General features: G+C 39.5%; 1 protein-coding gene across 2 annotated transcripts in view; it reads right to left on the bottom strand.

Annotated features, from left to right (window-relative positions):
- LOC126194825 (sister chromatid cohesion protein PDS5 homolog B-B) overlaps positions 1 to 22,368 on the bottom strand; it is a 204,540-nt gene that overhangs the window by 155,090 nt on the left and 27,082 nt on the right. For both annotated transcript variants that reach the window (XM_049933153.1, XM_049933154.1), the window contains exons 8-9: positions 7,554 to 7,705; positions 688 to 834 (exon numbers count right to left, since the gene is read on the bottom strand). In XM_049933153.1, coding sequence (XP_049789110.1) covers positions 688 to 834; positions 7,554 to 7,705 — 299 coding nt within the window. The remainder of the gene's footprint in view (positions 1 to 687; positions 835 to 7,553; positions 7,706 to 22,368) is intronic.

The following is a 22,368-nucleotide window of genomic DNA, read 5'->3' as shown; positions in this document are numbered from 1 at the left end:
TTATTACTCTTTCTTGAGTGTTAATTGCAGAATTCCACAATGTACCAAAGGTGCACAAATGCCTCATTATCGTGAATTTTATTCATTAATTAAGATGATGATATATTGTTTTGTGAGTCTTTGCTACTGTGAATTTTTCAAATTCTTATTTTGCACTCGTTGATGCATTCTGGTAGCATTATTTACGTAAATTCTCATTTTATCTTATGTAAATGGAGAGTGTGTGTGGGGGGGGGGGGGGGGGGTGAGAGAGAGAGAGCATAATTTGATGCAAACAGAGTGGTTCAAAATTCAAACAAAAACGAACATTTGAACTGCTTTTCAAGTTTTACCAAATCGCTTCATCCATATTGAGAATATTAGCCTTTTCTTAAAATTAGTTTACCAACTACAGGTGTACATCATTCAAGTTCTATCTTTTTCTATTGGTTTGCCAGATTACTACCATGCCAACCACTACAAGTAATTTTCATGAATTAGACTAAAAATTAAGCAGTACACACTATGAAAATATGAACAGAAAAAATGAAATAAAACATGACTAATACGTATAGCAAGTGTCTCTTCTGAAATCTCGGAAAGAACAAAACACATTCTGAATTTGTGATGAAAATTTCCCATCAACATGGAGTAGTTGTATTTCAACTAGAAAGGCAGAACTAAATTTTGATAAAATAAATTACTCACGCCAGTTGATGTTTTTCTAGTTCAATAAATGCCTTTGTAGCATGATCGTCTACTGTTCCCAGAAGATGATAAAGTTTTTTCATCCTTTCTTCAGTAGGTAACTGAAATGGCACTAAACAAGTATTGAGCAATCTCTCCACAAGCAATCTGCAAATCCCAAAACACTTATCAGCAACAGGCTATGCCATACATCCAATAAACATAACTGTACAACTAACAAAGAGCACATTCCAAAATGTTGTACACAACTGCAGTTGTCAATCCCATCCCAAACATTACCATGCAGAAGAAGACAGCACAATAACAGTTAAGAACCACATCAGACATCAATGACCGACACTGAAATTACCATTCAGGCCATGTCACTCATCAGTGACTGACTGTAAAATATAACATGAAACTTAAAAAATTACATTGTTTTAAGTAATTACTTAAAATTTATTTAACAAATCCTTAATTTTTATTTATTATAGGATCATATAATTAATGTACTTAAATATTTCTTGCCAAAAAAATTTAATGCATTTTACTGAAACACGGTAAACATAAAAACATTTGTCCTTCACAATATCACACGTGGAAACTTGCTTAGTAAATTTTCTGACCATTTCTTGAACAAATTGTGCCATATTTTCTTCATAGCATAGGTTATAAAACCTTCACACAGTAGAGACTTTTCCAGGTTTTTCTTTTTGAGTTTGGGATGTTTTTGTTCTGGCAATTCATGATGTGTACAGCTACTTTCTTCCAAAGTCAGTTACAATGACAGTCTTCTTGGTGAAGTGTTTATATAAAGTGGAAGCATTCATAAGTTGCAGTATTCAGTAAGATCTCAAATGCTAGTTTTATAAACCATTTCATAGATCTGCTTCGTAGATTACCGTAAGCTTCATTTGACCATATAGCAGAGATGCTGAGTCACAGATAAGCACAACAAAGAGTGTCAGAAAATGAGCTTTCAGCCAACAGGGCCTTCGTCAGAGATAGAACATACCTACACATACTAACGCAAATGCAACTCACACACACAACCGCACTCTCTAGCTGCTCAGGCCACACATCGGCCTCAGCAGCCAGAGACTGCAGTTGTGTGTGCGCGCCTATCTGCGACTTGGCACCTCCGCTATCTGGTGAGTAGCAACTATCCTCATAATACTGTTACATGCTTCATTTGGTCAGGTAAGTTAAGAGCCACATATCCTGTGTGACAGTTGACTACAATCAGTGATTTCACATTGTTTTCTGATCAGTTTCAACATTCGCCATTTCCAATGAATGCTTATTTGACAGAAGCAGGATGTCCCACTTACTCTGTTATTTTAAAACAGTTATTCATTTTTCCTTCTTCTTTGTGATAATTTCTCCCCACTTTCAATTTTTTGATACTGCTTGTTGTAGGTTTTCTTGTCAGTCTGAACATAGTGGTCCCACTAAATGAATAAGTTGAGTGATTAACTTGTCTTCCAATTCTAAACTTTTATACCAGTTGTCAATGTATAGCATGTGTCTCTTATCTCTTTGTGGACACATTAAAATATTAGTGGGCATAGTTTTTCTTTTCCCATAGTTTTCCCTATATATACACAAAGTGCTTTTGCATAACCAGATCCCACAGCACCTCTTAAATATTTGAATTCCATATTTGTGGTGCTTTTCTTTTACATAGTGTCTAAATATAATGCAACCACAAAAGGGAATCAAAAATTCATCAATACATGTATCTTCTGTTTGATTGCAATATTTTTTTTTTAAATTCATTTCTGAAGTGTCTATATGTGGTGGTATTTTGGAGAGACGATTGGGACCATTACTCTCTGTATTATCTGCAAAATGTATCACTCTCGATAATACTTCAAATTGCTTCTGGACACGGTTTTTTGGAAATGTTTGAATATATGTAAGATCATAAGACCAATATAAATTAATGGGTGGTAGTACCATCCATAGTATTAACTCAAAGAAATAATTGTCTCTTTTCATTTGCCAAAGTGCTGCAAATATCCATCTTCTATTTGCTGTGATGCAAGTAAGTTTATTTGTTCAGCAAATTCCTTGAAAAATTTATTGGTGCAAATAGTTTATATCAGGTTTCTGTTGCTACATGTGACCTAATATTCAAATTTTCAATTCTAAACCCAGAATAATAGGTAAAAGGTATAAACTTCGGTTGATCACCTCTCCGATCAGGTCTTTCTTCAACTTTCTTCTCCTCTCCCTTCAATGACAAAACTATACCACTCTGCGCCATTTCCTTTTTAGCATAAACCCCTTCACTACTATCACTTTCACATTCTTCAACTGACATTTTCAGTTTCAAGGTTAAAGGCACATGCTTATTGACAGATGTTTTGCACTGGATCAAGAACTACAGAGAACAGAACAAACATAAATATCAGTCTACAATGTTTGTATTGCTCTGTCATAACCCAAACAGATCCCTGGTCATAAGCAGGTTTCTATGAAATCTTACCTCACAGACCAAATGATAAGTAAGACAAAACAGACCTGGTGTGTAATGTTTTTAATTAAAGTCTACAACCTCTTTTCATTCTAAACATAATTATCTTCTACTACAATGAGAAACATTGGCCTAAATGTGTTTACAAACCTGCATCAAGTAAGTGTCAATCTTAGAAGTGCATTAGCCACTGCTATACCACAATACTAGTGCACTTTTAAGCAGCAACTTGGCCTGATGGAGATTTTCTTAAAACTTAGTGTGGCAGTAACTGTGTTTAAAAAACTACACACACTCAACCTGAACATTAATTAATGCACAAATTAGAATAAAAGGTGCCAGAGAGCAAAAACTTCGTAAGGACATATGCCCTATTCCAAATGATTTCCGAGACAGAATGTTATGCTGCTCGCCCAGAGCCTCTGCACATTCTCTAATGAAGCCAGCAGTGACCATGATTTGACTAAGCAGTTCATCTTGCGTATTCGCCTTTTGTTTGTACAACCCAATGTCATCCAATCTCATAAATAAAACTCTAATGGCATAAGATCTGGAGATCTTGGTGACCAGTTAATTGCAATGACATGACCAATCCAGCAATAAAAGTGTGATTGATATGTTCTCACAAATGTCCGGTTAAGTGTGGAGGGGCTCTGTCACGCTGGGAGTACATTGCAGTCCACATGGCCAAAGGAATGTCCTCAAGGTGTGCAACCAATGATTTTTCCGAAATATGAAAGTTATATCCCACCATTCTCCATGCTGAAATGACTGGAACAATCAATGTCTTACCAATCATGCCACACCTAACGCTGATAAAAAAAATGAACTTGGAAATTACGTAGTTTTCACTGCAGTGTGTATATTTTCCTGCAACCATCAATGATTATTGTGTGTGTTGGTGATTCAATTCTGTGTACACATGGCTTCATCAGTGAATAGTCTTACTGGAAGCAGATGACATCTGTAATATAACCAGTGACAAAATTCAAGTCAGGTGCTGCTGTCACCAACGTGAATATTGCGGACACACCGTATGTGCAATCGGTTGGAATAGGGAATATGTTCACATGAAGTTTTTTGCTTGAAATGAACATTCCTGTCATATCATTGAATACTTGCTATTCCTCCAGGGACACACTATATATTCTAGCATCTTGCAATCTGTGTTACATATTCAGTATCCAGGTAATTAAAAGCTGATCAGTATACACCTTTATATGCTTCAGAAAGTTCATGCAGTGCAAAGCAGTGTATAATGATACCGAAACAAAAGTTTGATATTTGTCTCCTTCATCCTCTCTTACAATGGAATCTGAGTGACCTTTTTTTAAACCTCCAACACATCCCTCTCCTCTCAGATGAATGAACTATTAGTTCCTAAAGCTAGGCAGTGAATCCTCTTACTTATATTGTGTATTGGCAGTACTACACATTTTGCTTCCTGGAGAGCAATTCAGTCTCATAATTTATTAGCTTACTCAAAAAAGGTTTTTACTTTTATCACTGCAGAATTTTCCCCACAATATGTCTCAATTGCTGTACCTTCTTAACACATCATGTTTATGACATAGTATCAGCATTTTTTAATGTGTTAGCCATGCATAAAAACCAACACTTCAAAACTACAGCATATGATGGTAAGTGAACCCAAAAACAAAATCTACAGCAATTTTAATGAATACATAATGGTAACATGTCACACACAGAGACAAAGAAAGATATAAAAGGGTTGGTTTGATAAGTCTGGTATAATTAAAAAAGAGAGAGAGAGAGAGAGAGAGAGAAAGGAAGTTTGTTTTTTAAACAACTCACTTCTCAACAGTCTCCTTTGAAGGATAGACATTTGGTCCAGCAATCATGTAGCTTTTTCATCTCATCAGAAAAATAGGTTCTGTCAAACTCTGCATAATACTTGTTGACTGCAACTACGAGGGCTATCCACAAAGCACATTACGTTTTGGAATTAAAAATAAATAAAGTATTGGAATTTTTTTGTTATTATATACAGATGAAAGCCACACTTCAATACTACTTTTCTACATAGTTGTCATTTAAGCGATGGACGAGCTCGGAAATTCCTTCGTCGTAAAATTCGGCCGACTGCGCCTTCAACCACGTGGTTACCTATTCTTGAAGCTGTGCGTCATCATCAAAACGTTGCATAGCCAACCACTTCTTCATTGCTGGGAATAAGTGGAAGTCGCTCGGTGCCAGGTTGGGACTGTACAGCAGATGAGGAAACAACTCCCACTTAAAAGATTCGAGAACTTCACAAGTGGCATTTGCCGTGTGGGCCCGGGCGTTGTCATGAATCAGCAAGATCTTTGAGCCCAACTTTCCCCTGCACTTTTTTTGTATTGCTCTTCTGAGGTTGTGCAGAGTTTGGCGATACCTTTGAGAGTTTATTGTAGTGCCTCTTTCCAGGAAATCCACAAAAATCTTATTACTACCAGGTTACTGATTAACCACGTGGTTCAAGGCGCAGGCGGCCGAATTTTACGACGAAGGAATTTCCAAGCTCGTCCATCGCTACGATAAGTGCCTTAATTTATAGGGCAACTATGTAGAAAAGTAGTATTTAAGTGTGGCTTTCATCTGTATATAATAAAAAAAATTTCCAATACTTTATTTATTTTTAATTCCAAAACATAATGTACTTTGTGGATAGCCCTCATACAACGTCCTAATCTGATGAAAATTTCTTCCCAGCAAACCAAAGTTTCAAGTTACGGAACAGGAAGAAGTCATCTGAGGCTAGGTCTGCTGAATGGGGTGGATGAGGAATCAATTAAAAGCCCAATTTATGCACTTCTGCCATTGTTATCACCGATGTGTGGGATGGTGCATTATCCTGGTGAAAGAGAATGTTTTTGCTTGCCAACCTTGGTCTTTTCTCAGCAAACAGAAGTGTCAAACGATCCAATAATGAAACCTCCAATTATAGTTCTGCATTTTTCCAAGAAATCTACACGGATTATTCCTTGCTAAACCTAAAAAAACAGAGGCCATCACCTTACCGGCTGATAAAATGGTTTTTACCTTCTTCAGTGCACTTTCACCAGCCTTGGTCCATTATTCTGACTGGCGTTTTGACTCTGGTGTGTAACGATGGATCCAGATTTCATCAACAGTCACAAATCAGCTCAAAATGTCTTGCAGGTTGTGATTAAACAATGCTAGACATTGTGCCAAGATGCTGAGCCAGATATGCTTTTAGTTAACCATGAGCAATTGCGGGACCCACCTTGCACACAGCTTCTTCATAGCAAATTCTCCATGCAGGATATTATGCACTCACTCAGTTAAGATACCTACAGCCTGAGCGATCTCACGAATTTTTATCTGGCAGTCTTGCATTAGCGTTTTACTTTGTCATTGGTTTTCTTTGTGCTGACCTCAACTAGATGGCCAGTGTGTCTTCGATGCTTGTCCAACAACATTTAAATTAATCCAAAAATAAATGGTCTCCAATGATGGTGCATGAACTTCATCCAATTCTGTTTTGATTTGTGCAGCAGTCCAACCGTTCAAATGAAAATGTTTAGTTACAGCCTGATTCTTGGTTTTCTCTATTTTCAATCGCAGTTGGCACACTGACCAATTCAGGCGGCTCTCAACAATGAACTGGAGACCATACATTGGTGAAATTCTTTATTCAATCCTTGGAATAAGAAAGCTTACCAACCATGGAAGTGCAACGAAAATGGTCCATTCTTTCATAGAAATTTACCAGAATTATCAAACCACTGTCGTTTACTTTACGAATGAAGTCTGCCATGTATCAGTAAGTTTTGTTTTTATTTTCATATGTATTTCAGAGTGACAGCTCCAATATCAGTTTCATGTTTCAAATGACACCTTCTGCCATGATCTGAGAAAGCAGTTACAACTGTGTACTGCAAGAATTTGCTTCACTCTTAGACCCTGGTAAAATTCCTCTAAGTTGTTTGGTTTTCTTTATACATATATCTTCAAATGAACTGAAGATAGAAAATATTGGAAACAGACATTTTTACAGATATTTGTCTGAGTACATCTTTTTTTAAATATCTTTCACTATACCAAACACAGAAATTAAACATTTATTAATTGCAGTTGAAAACAATTTATTTTTTTTCAGCTCAGTGAATAAACAAATAATATATGATAAATTACAAGACATGATTGCTGGTTAGTACTTAGCTTCAGGAAATGAAATGTGTAGCATTCCTACTCGGCACTTACAAAAGTGACATACCATCATAATCTTTGCAACTAAAAGTCTTTCCTTAGGGAAGAGAGATGAACAGGTTGGGAAAAGTTCAAAAGGAAGAGTAAATTGCTTGGTGCCCTGGATGAGCTGGACCCACCTACACCTGCAGTAAGGACGACTGAATTTTCCTCTGACACCATTTAATTTACTCACCTATCTTCCATTCCACACATGTAATAACCATGAAGGATTTTATCTTTGATCCAAGTTACTGCCTTTTTAGTAGCTTGAGGAACATCAGCATCATTTAGGTGCTTTCTATAAATCAAGGCTAGACCCGACATTGCCTCCTTGCGAATTTTGAACTGGAAAGAAAAGTAACAATCTCTAAATTCAAGTCGTGCCACTACTTTCCACTTCACCCTTTATGCCGAACTTTTAATTCACTCATTCATCATGAAATACACACACACACACACAAAAGAAAGCATTATTAATGGTCAATGCATGCACAAATTTACTGTGGAAAATATGTTCTCTCATCATAATTACGAGAAGAATGAAGGTAATATAGGAATTATGATGCTAATTAATTATGTTGAGAAAATTGACAAAAAATGATTTTCTCTGATTTTGTTTATTTCTATGTTTTTATGTAAAATCAAATAATGGAAAATCCGGTATGGAATAATGACAATATTATGAAAAGAAAAGACTGCTGCTCACCATATAGCAGAGAGGTGAGACACTGACAGGTACAAGAGAAAGACTAGTAAACACACAAGTTTTTCGTCAGGAGGCCTCCTTCTGAAATAACCACCACACACACACACACACACACACACACACACACACACACACACACACACACACACACACACACACACACTTCACACAAATGACCTTTGTCTCTGGTTGCAAAGCCAGACTGTTAGCAACTGTGTTCGGTGGGAGTAGCAATCTGGTTGTTGGGAGAAAGGAGGAAGCTGGGGCGAGGAAGGGGAGGGAGAACATGTTACAGGTGGGGGGGGATGGGGAAGTGCTGTTTGTGGGAGCATAGAGAGACAAGGTGGAAAGAGGTTATGGCAGCTAGGTGCAGTCAGGAGGTTAGACGGAGGGCAAGAGGGGCGGAATACGAGAGAAGTAAAAAGACTATGGGTGTGCTTGTGGAACAAAAGGCTGTGGAGTGGGAACAGAGAAGGGATAAATGGGTGTATGACAATGACTAATGAAGGCTGAGGCCAGGACAGACAAGATGTGAAGCAGTCATTACAATGTAGAACATTGTGAAGGGCAGTACACTCAGCAACTGGGTAGTCCAGCCGTTTCTTGACCAGTTTTGCGGTGGCCATTCATGATAATGAGACAGCTTGTTGGTTGTCATGCCCGTGTAGAACGAAGCACAGTGGTTGCAGTTTAGCTTGTAGATCACATGACTGGTTTCACAGGTAGCCCTGTCTTTGGTGAGATAGGTGATGCTTGTGACCATAGAGGAGTTAGGTGGTGGTGGGAACATGTACTGGACAGGTCTTGCATTTAGGTCTATTACAGGGATATGAGCTGTGAGTCAACGAGTTCGGAGCATGTGCTGTGTACGGATGGGTGAGGATTTTGGGTAGGTTCGATGGGCAACGGAATATTACTGTGACAGTGGTGGGGACGATTGTGGGTAAGACATTCCTCATTTCAGAGCACAGCGAGAGGTAGTCGAAAACCTGGTGGAGAATAGGATTCAGTTGCTCCAGTCCTGGGTAGTACTGAGTCACGGCGGAAATGGTCCTATGTGGCCAGCTGGTGGGAATTTGGGAGGTGTTAGGTGTCTGGAGAGATAAGGCATGGGAGACCTGTTTCTGTACATGATTGGGACAGTAATTACCTCCATCTGTCTCAGCCCCCCCCCCCCCCTTGACGAAAATATTATGGAAATGGAAGAGGAGGTAGATGAAGATGAAATGGGAGATTTGATACTGCGTGAAGAGTCTGACAGAGCACTGAAAGACCTGAGTTGAAACAAGGCCCCGGGAGTAGACAACATTCCATTAGAACTACTGATGGCCTTGGGAGAGCCAGTCATGACAAAACTCTACCATCTGGTGAGCAAGATGTATGAGACAGGCGAAATACCCTCAGACTTCAAGAAGAATATAATAATTCCAATCCCAAAGAAAGCAGGTGTTGACAGATGTGAAAATTATCGAAGTATCAGTTTAATAAGCCACAGCTGCAAAATACTAATGCGAAATTCTTTACAGACGAATGGAAAAACTAGTAGAACCCGACCTTGGGGAAGATCAGTTTGGATTCCGTAGAAATACTGGAACACGTGAGGCAATACTGACCCTACGACTTACCTTAGAAGAAAGATTAAGGAAAGGCAAACCTACATTTCTAGCATTTGTAGACTTAGAGAAAGCTTTTGACAATGTTGACTGGAATAATCTCGTTCAAAGTCTGAAGGTGGCAGGGGTAGAATACAGGGAGCGAAAGGCTATTTACAATTTGTACAGAAACCAGATGGCAGTTATAAGAGTCGAGGGACATGAAAGGGTAGCAGTGGTTGGGAAGGGAGTGAGACAGGGTAGTAGCCTCTCCCCGATGCTATTCAATCTGTATATTGAGCAAGCAGTAAATGAATCTAAAGAAAAGTTCGGAGTAGGTATTAAAATCCATGGAGAAGAAATAAAAACTTTGAGGTTCGCCGATGACATTGTAATTCTGTCAGAGAAATCAAAGGACTTGGAAGAGCAGTTGAATGGAATGGACAGTGTCCTGAAAGGAGGGTATAAGATGAACATCAACAAAAGCAAAACGAGGATAATGGAATGTAGTTGAATTAAGTCGGGTGATGCTGCGGGAATTAGATTAGAAAATGAGACACTTAAAGTAGTAAAGGAGTTTTGCTATTTGGGGAGCAAAATAACTGCTGATGGTCGAAGTAGAGAGGATATAAAATGTAGACTGGCAATGGCAAGGAATGCGTTTCTGAAGAAGAGAAATTTGTTAACATCGAGTATAGATTTAAGTGTCAGGAAGTCGTTTCTGAAAGTATTTGTATGGAGTGTAGCCCAATATGGAAGTGAAACATGGACAATAAATAGTTTAGACAAGAAGAGAATAGAAGCTTTCGAAATGTGGTGCTACAGAAGAATGCTGAAGATCAGATGGGTAGATCACATAACTAATGAGGAGGTATTGAATAGAGTTGGGGAGAAGAGGAGTTTGTGGCACAACTTGACTAGAAGAAGGGATCGGTTGGTAGGACATATTCTGAGGCATCCAGGGATCACCAATTTAGTACTGGAGGGCAGCATGGAGGGTAAAAATCGTAGAGGGAGACCAAGAGATGAATACATTGAGCAGATTCAGAAGGATGTAGGCTGTGGTAGGTACTGGGAGGTGAAGAGGCTTGCACAGGATAGAGTAACGTGGAGAGCTGAATCAAACCAGTCTCAGGACTGAAGACCACAACAACAACATCTCAGGCCACAGTGAGATCCGTGGTAAATTTGAGAGGGACTGCTTGTCACTACAGATGTGATGGCCCCAGGTGGCTAGGCTGTATGGAAGGGACTAATTGGTATGGAACGGGTGGCAGCTGTCTAAGTGAAGGTATTGCTGGTGGTTGGGAGGTTTTATGTGGACAGAGGTACTGATATACCCATCTTTGAGGTGGAGATCAACATCAAAGAAGGTGGCTTGTAGGTTTGAGGAGGACCAGGTGAAGCAAATGAGGGAGATGGCGTTGAGGTTATGGAGGAATATGGACAGGGTGTCCTCACCCTTAACCCACATCACAAAGATATCAGCAATGAATCTGAACCAGGTGATGGGTTTAGTAATGTGGGTATTTAGGAACGATTCTCTTAGATGGCCCATGAACAGGCTGGCATAGTGTGGTTGCCCACTGATGTACCCCAAATTTATTTGTAGATGATGCTTTCAAAGGACAAGTTACTGTGGGCGAGGATGTGGTTGATCACAGTGACCAGGAAGGAAGACGTACCTTGCCCAACGACCGATCGATTCCAAACCTACAAACTGGACATCTTTGTGAAGTGGAATGAGGATGAGGACACCCTATCTACATATTCCATAATCTCAAGACCCTCTTCCCAATTCACTGCACCCGGTTCTCCTCAATCCAACAAGCCACTCTCCTTGATGTTGAACTCCATCTTAAAGACGGCTACAGCTGTACCTCCACACGTCTCAACCTACCAACCACTACCAATACCTTCGCTTCGCTATTACGTAGCGAGAAGTCCCTTTCATACAGCCTAGCCATATGTGGCCATCGCATCTGTAGTGGTAAGAAAGTCCCTCTCAAAATAAACCAAGGGCTCACTGAGGCCTTCTCAGACCTTAATTATTGTACCAGTCTTGTACAGAAATAAATCTCCCATGCCTTATCACTCGAGACACACACCATCTCCCAAGTCCCACCATCCGGTTACAGTGGAGCGTACCCCTCATGACTCACCCATCTCTCCCACAGTGGCATTCCGTCGCCCACAGATCCTACACAATATCCTTGTCCATGTCTATACAGCCCCTGCTGCAAACCCCTTGCCTACTGGCTCATACCCCTGTAAAAGACCTAGATGCAAGACCCATCTCACACACCACCACCTACACCTGTCAAACCAGTCATTTGATCAACAAGCTAAACTTTGTTCTATGTGGGAATGACAACCAACAAGCTGGCTGGCTGCATGAATGGCCAGAGACAAATGTGACCATGAAACAGCTTGATCATACAGTTCCTTAGCATGCTGCCAATCACAAAGTTCTTCATTTTAATGACTGCTTCACAGCCTGTGTCATCTGAATACTTCCCACCAACACCAGCTTCACTGAATTTCCCACAATTTATCCTTCTTTCCTGTAACCCTCCTTCCCTGAACCTTCATTAGACATCATTGTTCACCCACCTATCCCTTCCGTTCCCACTCCACAACCTTCTATTCCAGAAAAGTACCCACAGTCTCTTTACTTCTCTCCTTTTCCACCCCCATCCTGCCCTCTGTCTAACCTTCCTGACTGCATCTAGCTGCCCTACCCTCTCTCGACCTTGTCCTTGTATGCTCCCACAAACAGCACTTTACCGTTGCCCACCCATACCCTGCTCTCCCTCCCCCTCCCTACCCCTGCCTCCTGCTACTTACACTGCTTCTCCCATCACATGCAGTTGCTCGCAGTTTGGTCCTGGCAGCCAAAGACAGTGGTCACGTGTGTGAGCTGCATTTGCACTTTGTGTGTGTGTGTGTGTGTGTGTGTGTGTGTGTGTGTGTGTGTGTGTGTTGTAGCTTTTTCTTGTGCCTGCCTGTGACTCATTGTGTCCACTATATGGTGAATAGCAATCTAGCCTTTTTCATAATGTTTTTAGGCAAAAAGGTTCATAGGTGCAACACGCCTGCTGTCTTGGATGAAACTGTACAAGTCACTACTTAAAAATAGCATACATCACTTGTCAATGAAACTACAGCTGGCCATTAGCAGTGCTGCAAACACCAACCAAATCAGGGGCGCTGACTTATAAAAAATATTGGGGGGTGCCAATACTGGGGGCTTGCCCAGGGAAATTTTCTAAATTTTAGATGAAAAATAACGAGTTTAAAGTTTTTTTAAAGCATTTTAGACTAATACAATCAACATTAGAACCCTGAAAGCTGGACTCTCGATAACTCAACACTCCGGCAAACTCTACAAGCACGACACATTTTTTGTCTTTGAAAATGAAACAAAACAAACACGCACGGTATTTTCGTAAAAAGGTAATTTAATTTACAGTAATAAACATGCTTATAGACTATTACAGAGCAGTGAATATATGGCTCTGAAAAGACTGAAGTTATATTTAAATAAATCCTAAACTATCATTAAAAGAATAAAACACAAAATATTGCTGTCGCACAGTAATAGCACTTTGATTAAGGCTCAGGGTTCATTAAATAAAAACAAAAACTCAAAGTTAACGCTTTAATACAGTTAATAAAGTTAATACAGTATGCCTAATACTTTCAATCAAAAGGTATGTAAATAGCGGGTTTTAATTGAGTCTTATACCCTAAAAATATTTAAGTATTTGAAAATAACAAATACAGTACTAATATTTCAAAACGAAAAGTTTAACATTATTCTCTATTTTATAAAGATTTTTAATGTTGCTCTAAATGCCATTATTAGGGCTAGAGTGTCTTTAGAAAGGTGCAAATATCGACTGTCTGACTGGATTACTGAATATGAAGTAGTTGCTGACTGGTCAGATATCCAATTCATCCAAAAGATCACAGTGGGCATTAAGAACAGCCAAGTTGTTCAATCGCTTCTGTCCCATTGTTGGTCGGAGATATGATTTCAAACATCTAAGGGTGCTAAATGACCGTTCTGCTGTTGCTGTTGTGATTGAAACTACTTGGAGAAGCTTAATGCACGTCACTACTTCACATAACATTTCTCCAATTGCAGGTTCTTGTGTAATGTACTTTCTTACATCTCACGTTTTTTAAGACCAGTTGTTTTTTATTAGCGATATAGGCTAACGTATTCAAGTGTAAGTGCGGTCTCTCAATGTCTAGGTCATTTTTTTAAAACTCAGTTGATTTTTCCAAATTTGTTTCACCTCTGTTTACTAAAAGCAAGCACTTTTGTTCAGCTGCAATGACCTGTGTGAGTCCAGCTGAAGCAAACCTCTCAGTAATGCAAGATTGCACCGTTTGACAAACCTCAATTTAATTAGCTTTGTAGTACTCCTTTGGGGTTTTGAAAGTGGGCAGTGAGCTGGCTTCGTTTTTTCCACTTCTTTGGTATACTTCAATTCCAAGGAAGCGAAGGATCATCAACTTGTGACGGTTTTTCTTTTTAATCACAATTCCCAAAAGTGTTCAAAACTATCACGCCTTCCATTCAATATACAAATCAAACCCACATATATTTTTTCCAGATCAGCAACACTTAGATGAAGGCTTTGAATTTTTTCATTGACATCCTCTACTGGGTTCACTGCATGGCAATAAAGACGTAAAAAGAAATAAGTCTTGAATTGTTAACATTGACTCAAGGTAGCCTGCACATTTGTAACCTGCCTAAAATGTTTCAAAAAACTCTAGAAGTTCTTCAAAGTTTTTCAATATTCTCAAGATACTAGAAGATCGCATAGTCCATCGAGTCGTGCAAAGGGGTCTTAGACCAGCTTCGTCGTTGGTGTTCTCACAGCGTGTGCTTCTGAAAAGTCACATCCTTTTGTTGGATTCCCTTATAGTGTTTATTAAGTCCTTGGTTAAAGCCTTAATATCCCTCTTAGACCTAAGATGTCTGAGACTCTAAAACGGCCAAGTCTAAACTGTGAGCAGTGAAGTGCATTTAACATGCTTTTGGTTGTATATCCAAAACTAACTTTTTTAGTCCTTTGAACTTACCTCTCGAATTCAAGGCACCATCATAGCACTGTCCTCTTCAATTGACAAATCAAGAGGAGCAAAAACATCTTCTAAAATACTAAACAGAGTTTGTGATTCTGTGTTGGGGGTCTCGTATAAGCCAATCAAGTCTTCATTGATGATCAAGGAATCATCGACAGTACGAATACAAAATGACACTTGTTCGTGAATCGAAGAATCACTTGTTTTGTCAAAAACAATAGAAAAACGTTCAGTCATCTTGATTGAAGCCAATACTTGTCTCAACACAGACTTTCCTAGTAGATCAATGATCTTGTTTTAAATATCGTGGGACGTCCACTTATAACCCGAACGCTCTAACCAATCTTTAAACTCAGGTATGTCATTCTTTCGGAGTTCCAACAATTGAAAAAAATTTTATTTACATCTTCGTGTCCTCTAATTGCTAGTCCTTGTCGGCACAGAAATTGCACGGTAGTAAAAATAGTCTCAAGAGCTAAACCGCCTATCTTCATATCACTATCTGACTGTTCATTCAATTGGGAGGCCACACTTTGGTTAGTGATAGAATTTAATGTCAGAACACCTTCTTTATGCGTAAATGTATTTTCATGAAGACGGAATTTTTCCAGAGCCTTTTTCCAGTTAGAAAACCCTATGGAAGTAAATGCATTTTCTTTTTTGAAGAAAATTGTAGTAGATTTTCAGCATATGCCTCTTTGCAGATTTTGCAAAAAACTTTTCCGGTAGATGCTTCATATTCTAGTCATGTATATTTGATCAACCACGACTTCTGAAATGATCTTCCCTTACTGGATTCTCCAGGTTTTGGCTGTGAATGGTTCTCGCCTGAAGATGATGAAGCAACTGACGACACAATAATTATTGGAGGTTGACTTGCAGTATCATCAACTTCCAAGCGCGCATTTTTTGTAACAAATTTACCTATTGCAAACATAATTCACAATACACTAGGAGACTAAAGTAAACAAATAAAATATAGTCATATAAAATAGTCCACTAGACACTAAAGTCTGAACACTAAACATGTCTGCAGCATGCACTGAACAAAACTATCCACATTGAGTGACTGCGACAGCAGGTTGGGCTTTATTTAGCCATGGCATCATAATGTCTCGAAGCATGAAGGCGATGAGAGGCAGAGTGTTCCAAGCGCTTCTGCTCCAGTCCTTTTGATGTCACTGTGGCCACAGCGCTGGCCCACTGGTGCCAGACTTTACCCGAAGGTTCGCGCACCGGACAGATTCTATGTGTGCCCGCAACACCATAACACTATCATGATTCACACCACTCGTTTTCAGTTAACCTGCTTACTACCGTAATAATTCTTCAATTTTAACTCATTACTCCCCCCCATGAACCGTGGACCTTGCCGTCGGTGGGGAGGCTTGCGTGCCTCAGCGATACAGATGGCCGTACCGTAGGTGCAACCACAACGGAGGGGTATCTGTTGAGAGGCCAGACAAACATGTGGTTCCTGAAGAGGGGCAGCAGCCTTTTCAGTAGTTGCAGGGGCAACAGTCTGGATGGTTGACTGATCTGGCCTTGTAACATTAACCAAAACGGCCTTGCTGTGCTGGTACTGCAAACGGCTGAAAGCAAGGGGAAACTACAGCCGTAATTTTTCCCGAGGACATGCAGCTTTACTGTATGGTTAAATGATGATGATGTCCTCTTGGCTAAAATATTCCGGAGGTAAAATAGTCCCCCATTCGGATCTCCGGGCGGGGACTACTCAAGGGGACGTCATTATCAGGAGAAAGAAAACTGGCGTTCTACGGATCGGAGCGTGGAATGTCAGATCCCTTAATCGGGCAGGTAGGTTAGAAAATTTAAAAAGGGAAATGGATAGGTTAAAGTTAGATATAGTGGGAATTAGTGAAGTTCGGTGGCAGGAGGAACAAGACTTTTGGTCAGGTGAATACAGGGTTATAAATACAAAATCAAATTGGGGTAATGCAGGAGTAGGTTTCATAATGAATAAAAAAATAGGAGTGCGGGTTAGCTACTACAAGCAGCATAGTGAACGCATTATTGTGGCCAAGATAGACACAAAGCCCATGCCTGCTACAGTAGTACAAGTTTATATGCCAACTAGCTCTGCAGATGATGAAGAAATTGAAGAAATGTATGACGAGATAAAAGAAATTATTCAGGTAGTGAAGGGAGACGAAAATTTAATAGTCATGGGTGACTGGAATTCGTCAGTAGGAAAAGGGAGAGAAGGAAACATAGTAGGTGAATATGGATTGGGGGGAAGAAATGGAAGAGGAAGCCGCCTTGTAGAATTTTGCACAGAGCATAACTTAATCATAGCTAACACTTGGTTCAAGAATCATAAAAGAAGGTTGTATACCTGGAAGAATCCTGGAGATACTAAAAGGTATCAGATAGATTATATAATGGTAAGACAGAGATTTAGGAACCAGGTTTTAAATTGTAAGACATTTCCAGGGGCAGATGTGGATTCTGACCACAATCTATTGGTTATGAACTGCAGATTGAAACTGAAGAAACTGCAAAAAGGTGGGAATGTAAGGAGATGGGACATGGACAAACTGAAAGAACCAGAGGTTGTAGAGAGTTTCAGGGAGAGCATAAGGGAACAATTGACAGGAATGGGGGAAAGAAATACAGTAGAAGAAGAATGGGTAGCTCTGAGGGTTGAAGTAGTGAAGGCAGCAGACGATCAAGTAGGTAAAAAGGCGAGGGCTAATAGAAATCCTTGGGTAACAGAAGAAATATTGAATTTAATTGATGAAAGGAGAAAATATAAAAATGCAGTGAATGAAGCAGGCAAAAAGGAATACAAACATCTCAAAAATGAGATCGACAGGAAGTGCAAAATGGCTAAGCAGGGATGGCTAGAGGACAAATGTAAGGATATAGAGGCTTGTCTCACTAGGGGTAAGATAGATACTGCCTACAGGAAAATTAAAGAGACCTTTGGAGAAAAGAGAACCACTTATGAATATCAAGAGCTCAGATGGCAACCCAGTTCTAAGCAAAGAAGGGAAGGCAGAAAGGTGGAAGGAGTATATAGAGGGTTTATACAAGGGCGGTGTACTTGAGGACAATATTATGGAAATGGAAGAGGATGTAGATGAAGACGAAATGGGAGATAAGATACTGCGTGAAGAGTCTGACAGAGCACTGAAAGACCTGAGTCGAAACAAGGCCCCGGGAGTAGACAACATTCCATTAGAACTACTGATGGCCTTGGGAGAGCCAGTCATGACAAAACTCTACCATCTGGTGAGCAAGATGTATGAGACAGGCGAAATACCCTCAGACTTCAAGAAGAATATAATAATTCCAATCCCAAAGAAAGCAGGTGTTGACAGATGTGAAAATTACCGAACTATCAGTTTAATAAGTCACAGGTGCAAAATACTAACGCAAATTCTTTACAGACGAATGGAAAAACTGGTAGAAGCGGACCTCGGGGAAGATCAGTTTGGATTCCGTAGAAATGTTGGAACACGTGAGGCAATACTAACCTTACGACTTGTCTTAGAAGAAAGATTGAGAAAAGGCAAACCTACATTTCTAGCATTTGTAGACTTAGAGAAAGCTTTTGACAATGTTAACTGGAATACTCTCTTTCAAATTCTGAAGGTGGCAGGGGTAAAATACAATGAGCGAAAGGCTATTTACAATTTGTACAGAAACCAGATGGCAGTTATAAGAGTCGAGGGGCATGAAAGGGAAGCAGTGGTTGGGAAAGGAGTGAGACAGGGTTGTAGCCTCTCCCCGATGTTATTCGATCTGTATATTGAGCAAGCAGTAAAGGAAACAAAAGAAAAATTCGGAGTAGGTATTAAAATTCATGGAAAAGAAGTAAAAACTTTGAGGTTTGCCGATGACATTGTAATTCTGTCAGAGACAGCAAAGGACTTGGAAGAGCAGTTGAACGGAATGGACAGTGTCTTGAAAGGAGGATATAAGATGAACATCAACAAAAGCAAAACGAGGATAATGGAATGTAGTCAAATTAAATCGGGTGATGCTGAGGGGATTAGATTAGGAAATGAGACACTTAAAGTAGTAAAGGAGTTTTGCTATTTAGGGAGTAAAATAACTGATGATGGTCGAAGTAGAGAGGATATAAAATATAGACTGGCAATGGCAAGGAAATCGTTTCTGAAGAAGAGAAATTTGTTAACATCGGGTATAGATTTAAGCGTCAGGAAGTCGTTTCTGAAAGTATTTGTATGGAGTGTAGCCATGTATGGAAGTGAAACATGGACAATAAATAGTTTGGACAAGAAGAGAATAGAAGCTTTCGAAATGTGGTGCTACAGAAGAATGCTGAAGATAAGGTGGGTAGATCACGTAACTAATGAGGAGGTATTGAATAGGATTGGGGAGAAGAGAAGTTTGTGGCACAACTTGACTAGAAGAAAGGATCGGTTGGTAGGACATGTTTTGAGGCATCAAGGGATCACAAATTTAGCATTGGAGGGCAGTGTGGAGGGTAAAAATCGTAGAGGGAGACCAAGAGATGAATACACTAAGCAGATTCAGAAGGATGTAGGCTGCAGTAGGTACTGGGAGACGAAGAAGATTGCACAGGATAGAGTAGCATGGAGAGCTGCATCAAACCAGTCTCAGGACTAAAGACCACAACAACAACAACTCATTACTGGATGTATTTTAAAAGGTAACTATCGTCAAGCAAGGAAAATAAAAAATTCCAACATAATTTTGTGATTTTACAGAGCATAATATAATTAATAATTTTCTTAAAATATTGGGGGGGGGGGGGGGGGGGCTCCACGTTCCCAAACGAATTTTTGAGGGGGCTCAGGCTCCCTCAGGCCCCATGGAGTTGGCACCTGTGAACCAGGTGGCTGTAGAACTGTGATCTGTAGCAAATTTCCGAGTTATCTGCCTGTGTGAAAATATATTGAGTATAAAGCACAACTACAAAACAAAAATTAAAACCATGGACATGATTTTTTTTCATGGTATGTTTTCTCATCTCATTAATTATATAAACAACAAATTAGGAGCACAAAATGAAGGAACATGACGAATGCTAATTCTTTTTGTAGAAGTTGCCACTCAACATCAGTGGTTGTTCAGAATTAAAGTCTGCAAATATTTATACTACACTTAAACACGAAACACAGTCAAGACATTGTCCTATGGTAGATATATACAGTCAAGACATTCATCCTACGGTTAGATATAAGTTTTTTGCAATTATATTAACCATAATGTAAATTAAAATGATCACATAAATTTGCTCCCAGGCAACTCAAAAAACGTGTCATTTCCTGATGTACAACTGTCAATCTAGTGTAGTTCAAATAGCTGAAATCAGGTAACTGTGGACATTTATAATGAAAACAATTTCATGTCACCACTTTGCCAGGTGCTCCAAAAATTGTTTTTTTCCGCATTCCATTTAATAGGGTGTCAAGGGAAACAAAATAGGTTTTTGATTATTACCACTGTAAGCAGCCCTTACTACACACTATCAAAACAGTAATAAGCCCTTGTTTTTACTGTATAAAGGAATACAGATAAACTTTCTTCTAAAAGAACGCCAAAATGTACAATTTTATGCATTGCCTGTTGGCTCAACTGACTGGTGAAATGACAGAAAAATCATTAAATAAACATCAGCCAAAAATCCAAGGCAAAAGGAAACTGGTAATGTCAACAAGTGGTCACGGAATACTCAAGTATTTTGTAACATAAGACCTGTCAATATTCTAAAAATTTAACCCACTGCGGACTGGTGAGTGTAGTACAATAAATCTTTTGCAGGAAAAAAAAAAAAAAAACCACAGTGCTTCCCATTCCCTATTAGCCCTCACATAGATCAAATGTTATATACATATATAAAGTGAACAGAAGCAGCATGCAGCACACTACTCTGCACTGATGTGCAAGCTTTTGTTTGTTATGTCTACTAGCATTTGCAACAGATTATAATGGAGTCAGCACTGACAATTTGACTGGACACTCACATCACCCCAATTCAAATTAGCTCTCTGTAATCACCTCCTACCATTTCCATATAGAGGCTCTACTGTTAATCTGTTGTCGTGACATATCATATCAATAAATACCACAAATAAATTAAGAAATTCATTCTTAAACAGCTTTAATATATTTTGCTGTCAAATTGTGAAGACCAACACATTCATTAAAATCAATTAGTGATGAATTATATCACATGTAATTTCAACCATTTGCAGAAGCAGCCTACCCACAAAACTTATTTAGTAAATGAGCATGATCAGTAAGTCACATTTCACCCTTCAGATTTTCTATAGTGGTGTTACTGTGTTTATGGGGCCGAATATTCACAATGAAGCTTGTGTGAATCAAAAAGTAACAAAAACTTATACAATATTAAACATTAGCACAAAAGGAGAAGTGTATTCTGTAACCATGATATGGCAGCTATCTAAACACAGGTAGTTACTTATATCATGTTCTGTAAATTCCACGAGGGAGGAGAGCCTTGATGGATTTGCAAAAAGACAGCTCCTACAGTGAGGTGATTAAAGTCATGGGATAGCAATAAGCACATATACAGATAGTGGCAGTGTACTGGATACGCAAGGAATAAAAAATGTGCATAGGTGGAGCTATCATTTTTACTTGGGTGGCCCATATGAAAAGGTTTCCACCCTGATTACAGCTGAACAATGGAGATTACATACTTTGAATTTGGAGCAGTAGTGTGAGGTAGATGCGTGGGGCATTCCATTTTGGAAATCATTAGGAAATTCTATAGTCTGTGTTCCAGTGTAAAGAGTGTGCTGAGAATAGCAAATTTTCAGGCATTACCTCTCACCAAAGACAATGCTGTGGCTGACAGCCTTCTCTTAAAAATCGAAACTGATGGAGTTTTCGTAGAGTGCTAACAACCAAGCAAAACGGTGTGAAATAATCACAGAAATCAACGTGGTACATACGACAAACATATCACTTAGAACAGTGTGGTGAAACTTGGCAGTAACAGGCTATGGCAACAGACAACCAACACGTGTGCCTTTGCTAACAGCATGACACCACCTGTGATGCCTATCCTGCACTCATTACCACATCAGTTGCACCCTAGATAACCGGAAAACCGTGGCCTGGTCAGATGAGTCTGGATTTCAGCTGGTAAAAGCTGATGGAAGGGTTCGAGTGTGCTGGAGACCCCCATGAAACCCAGTTGTCAACAAGGCACTGTGCAAGGCAGTTGTGGCGCGCCATAATGGTGTGGGCTTTGTTTATGTGGAATAGACTGAGTCCTCTGGTCCAAGTAAACCAAGCACTGTCACTAATTGGTTATGTTCAGCAACTTGGAGACCATTTGTAGCCGTTCATGGACTTCGTGTTCCCAAATGACAATGGCATTTTTATGAATGACAATGCTCCATGTCACCTGGCCACAATTGTTCATGAATGATTTGAAGAGTGTTTGGGACAATCTGAGCAAGTGATCTAGCCACCCAGATTACCCAACATGAATCCCATCAAACATTTGTGGGCCTTAATATTGGGTTCAGTTCGTGCACAAAATCATGCACCAGCAACACTTTCGCAATTATGGACAGCTACAGAGGCAGCATGGCTCAGTATATCTGCAGGGGACT

This window comes from Schistocerca nitens, chromosome 7 (assembly GCF_023898315.1).
Source record: "Schistocerca nitens isolate TAMUIC-IGC-003100 chromosome 7, iqSchNite1.1, whole genome shotgun sequence".
NCBI lineage: Eukaryota > Metazoa > Arthropoda > Insecta > Orthoptera > Acrididae > Schistocerca > Schistocerca nitens.
Note: the sequence above shows the minus strand (reverse complement) of the source record. Positions and strands in the feature narration are given on the sequence as shown.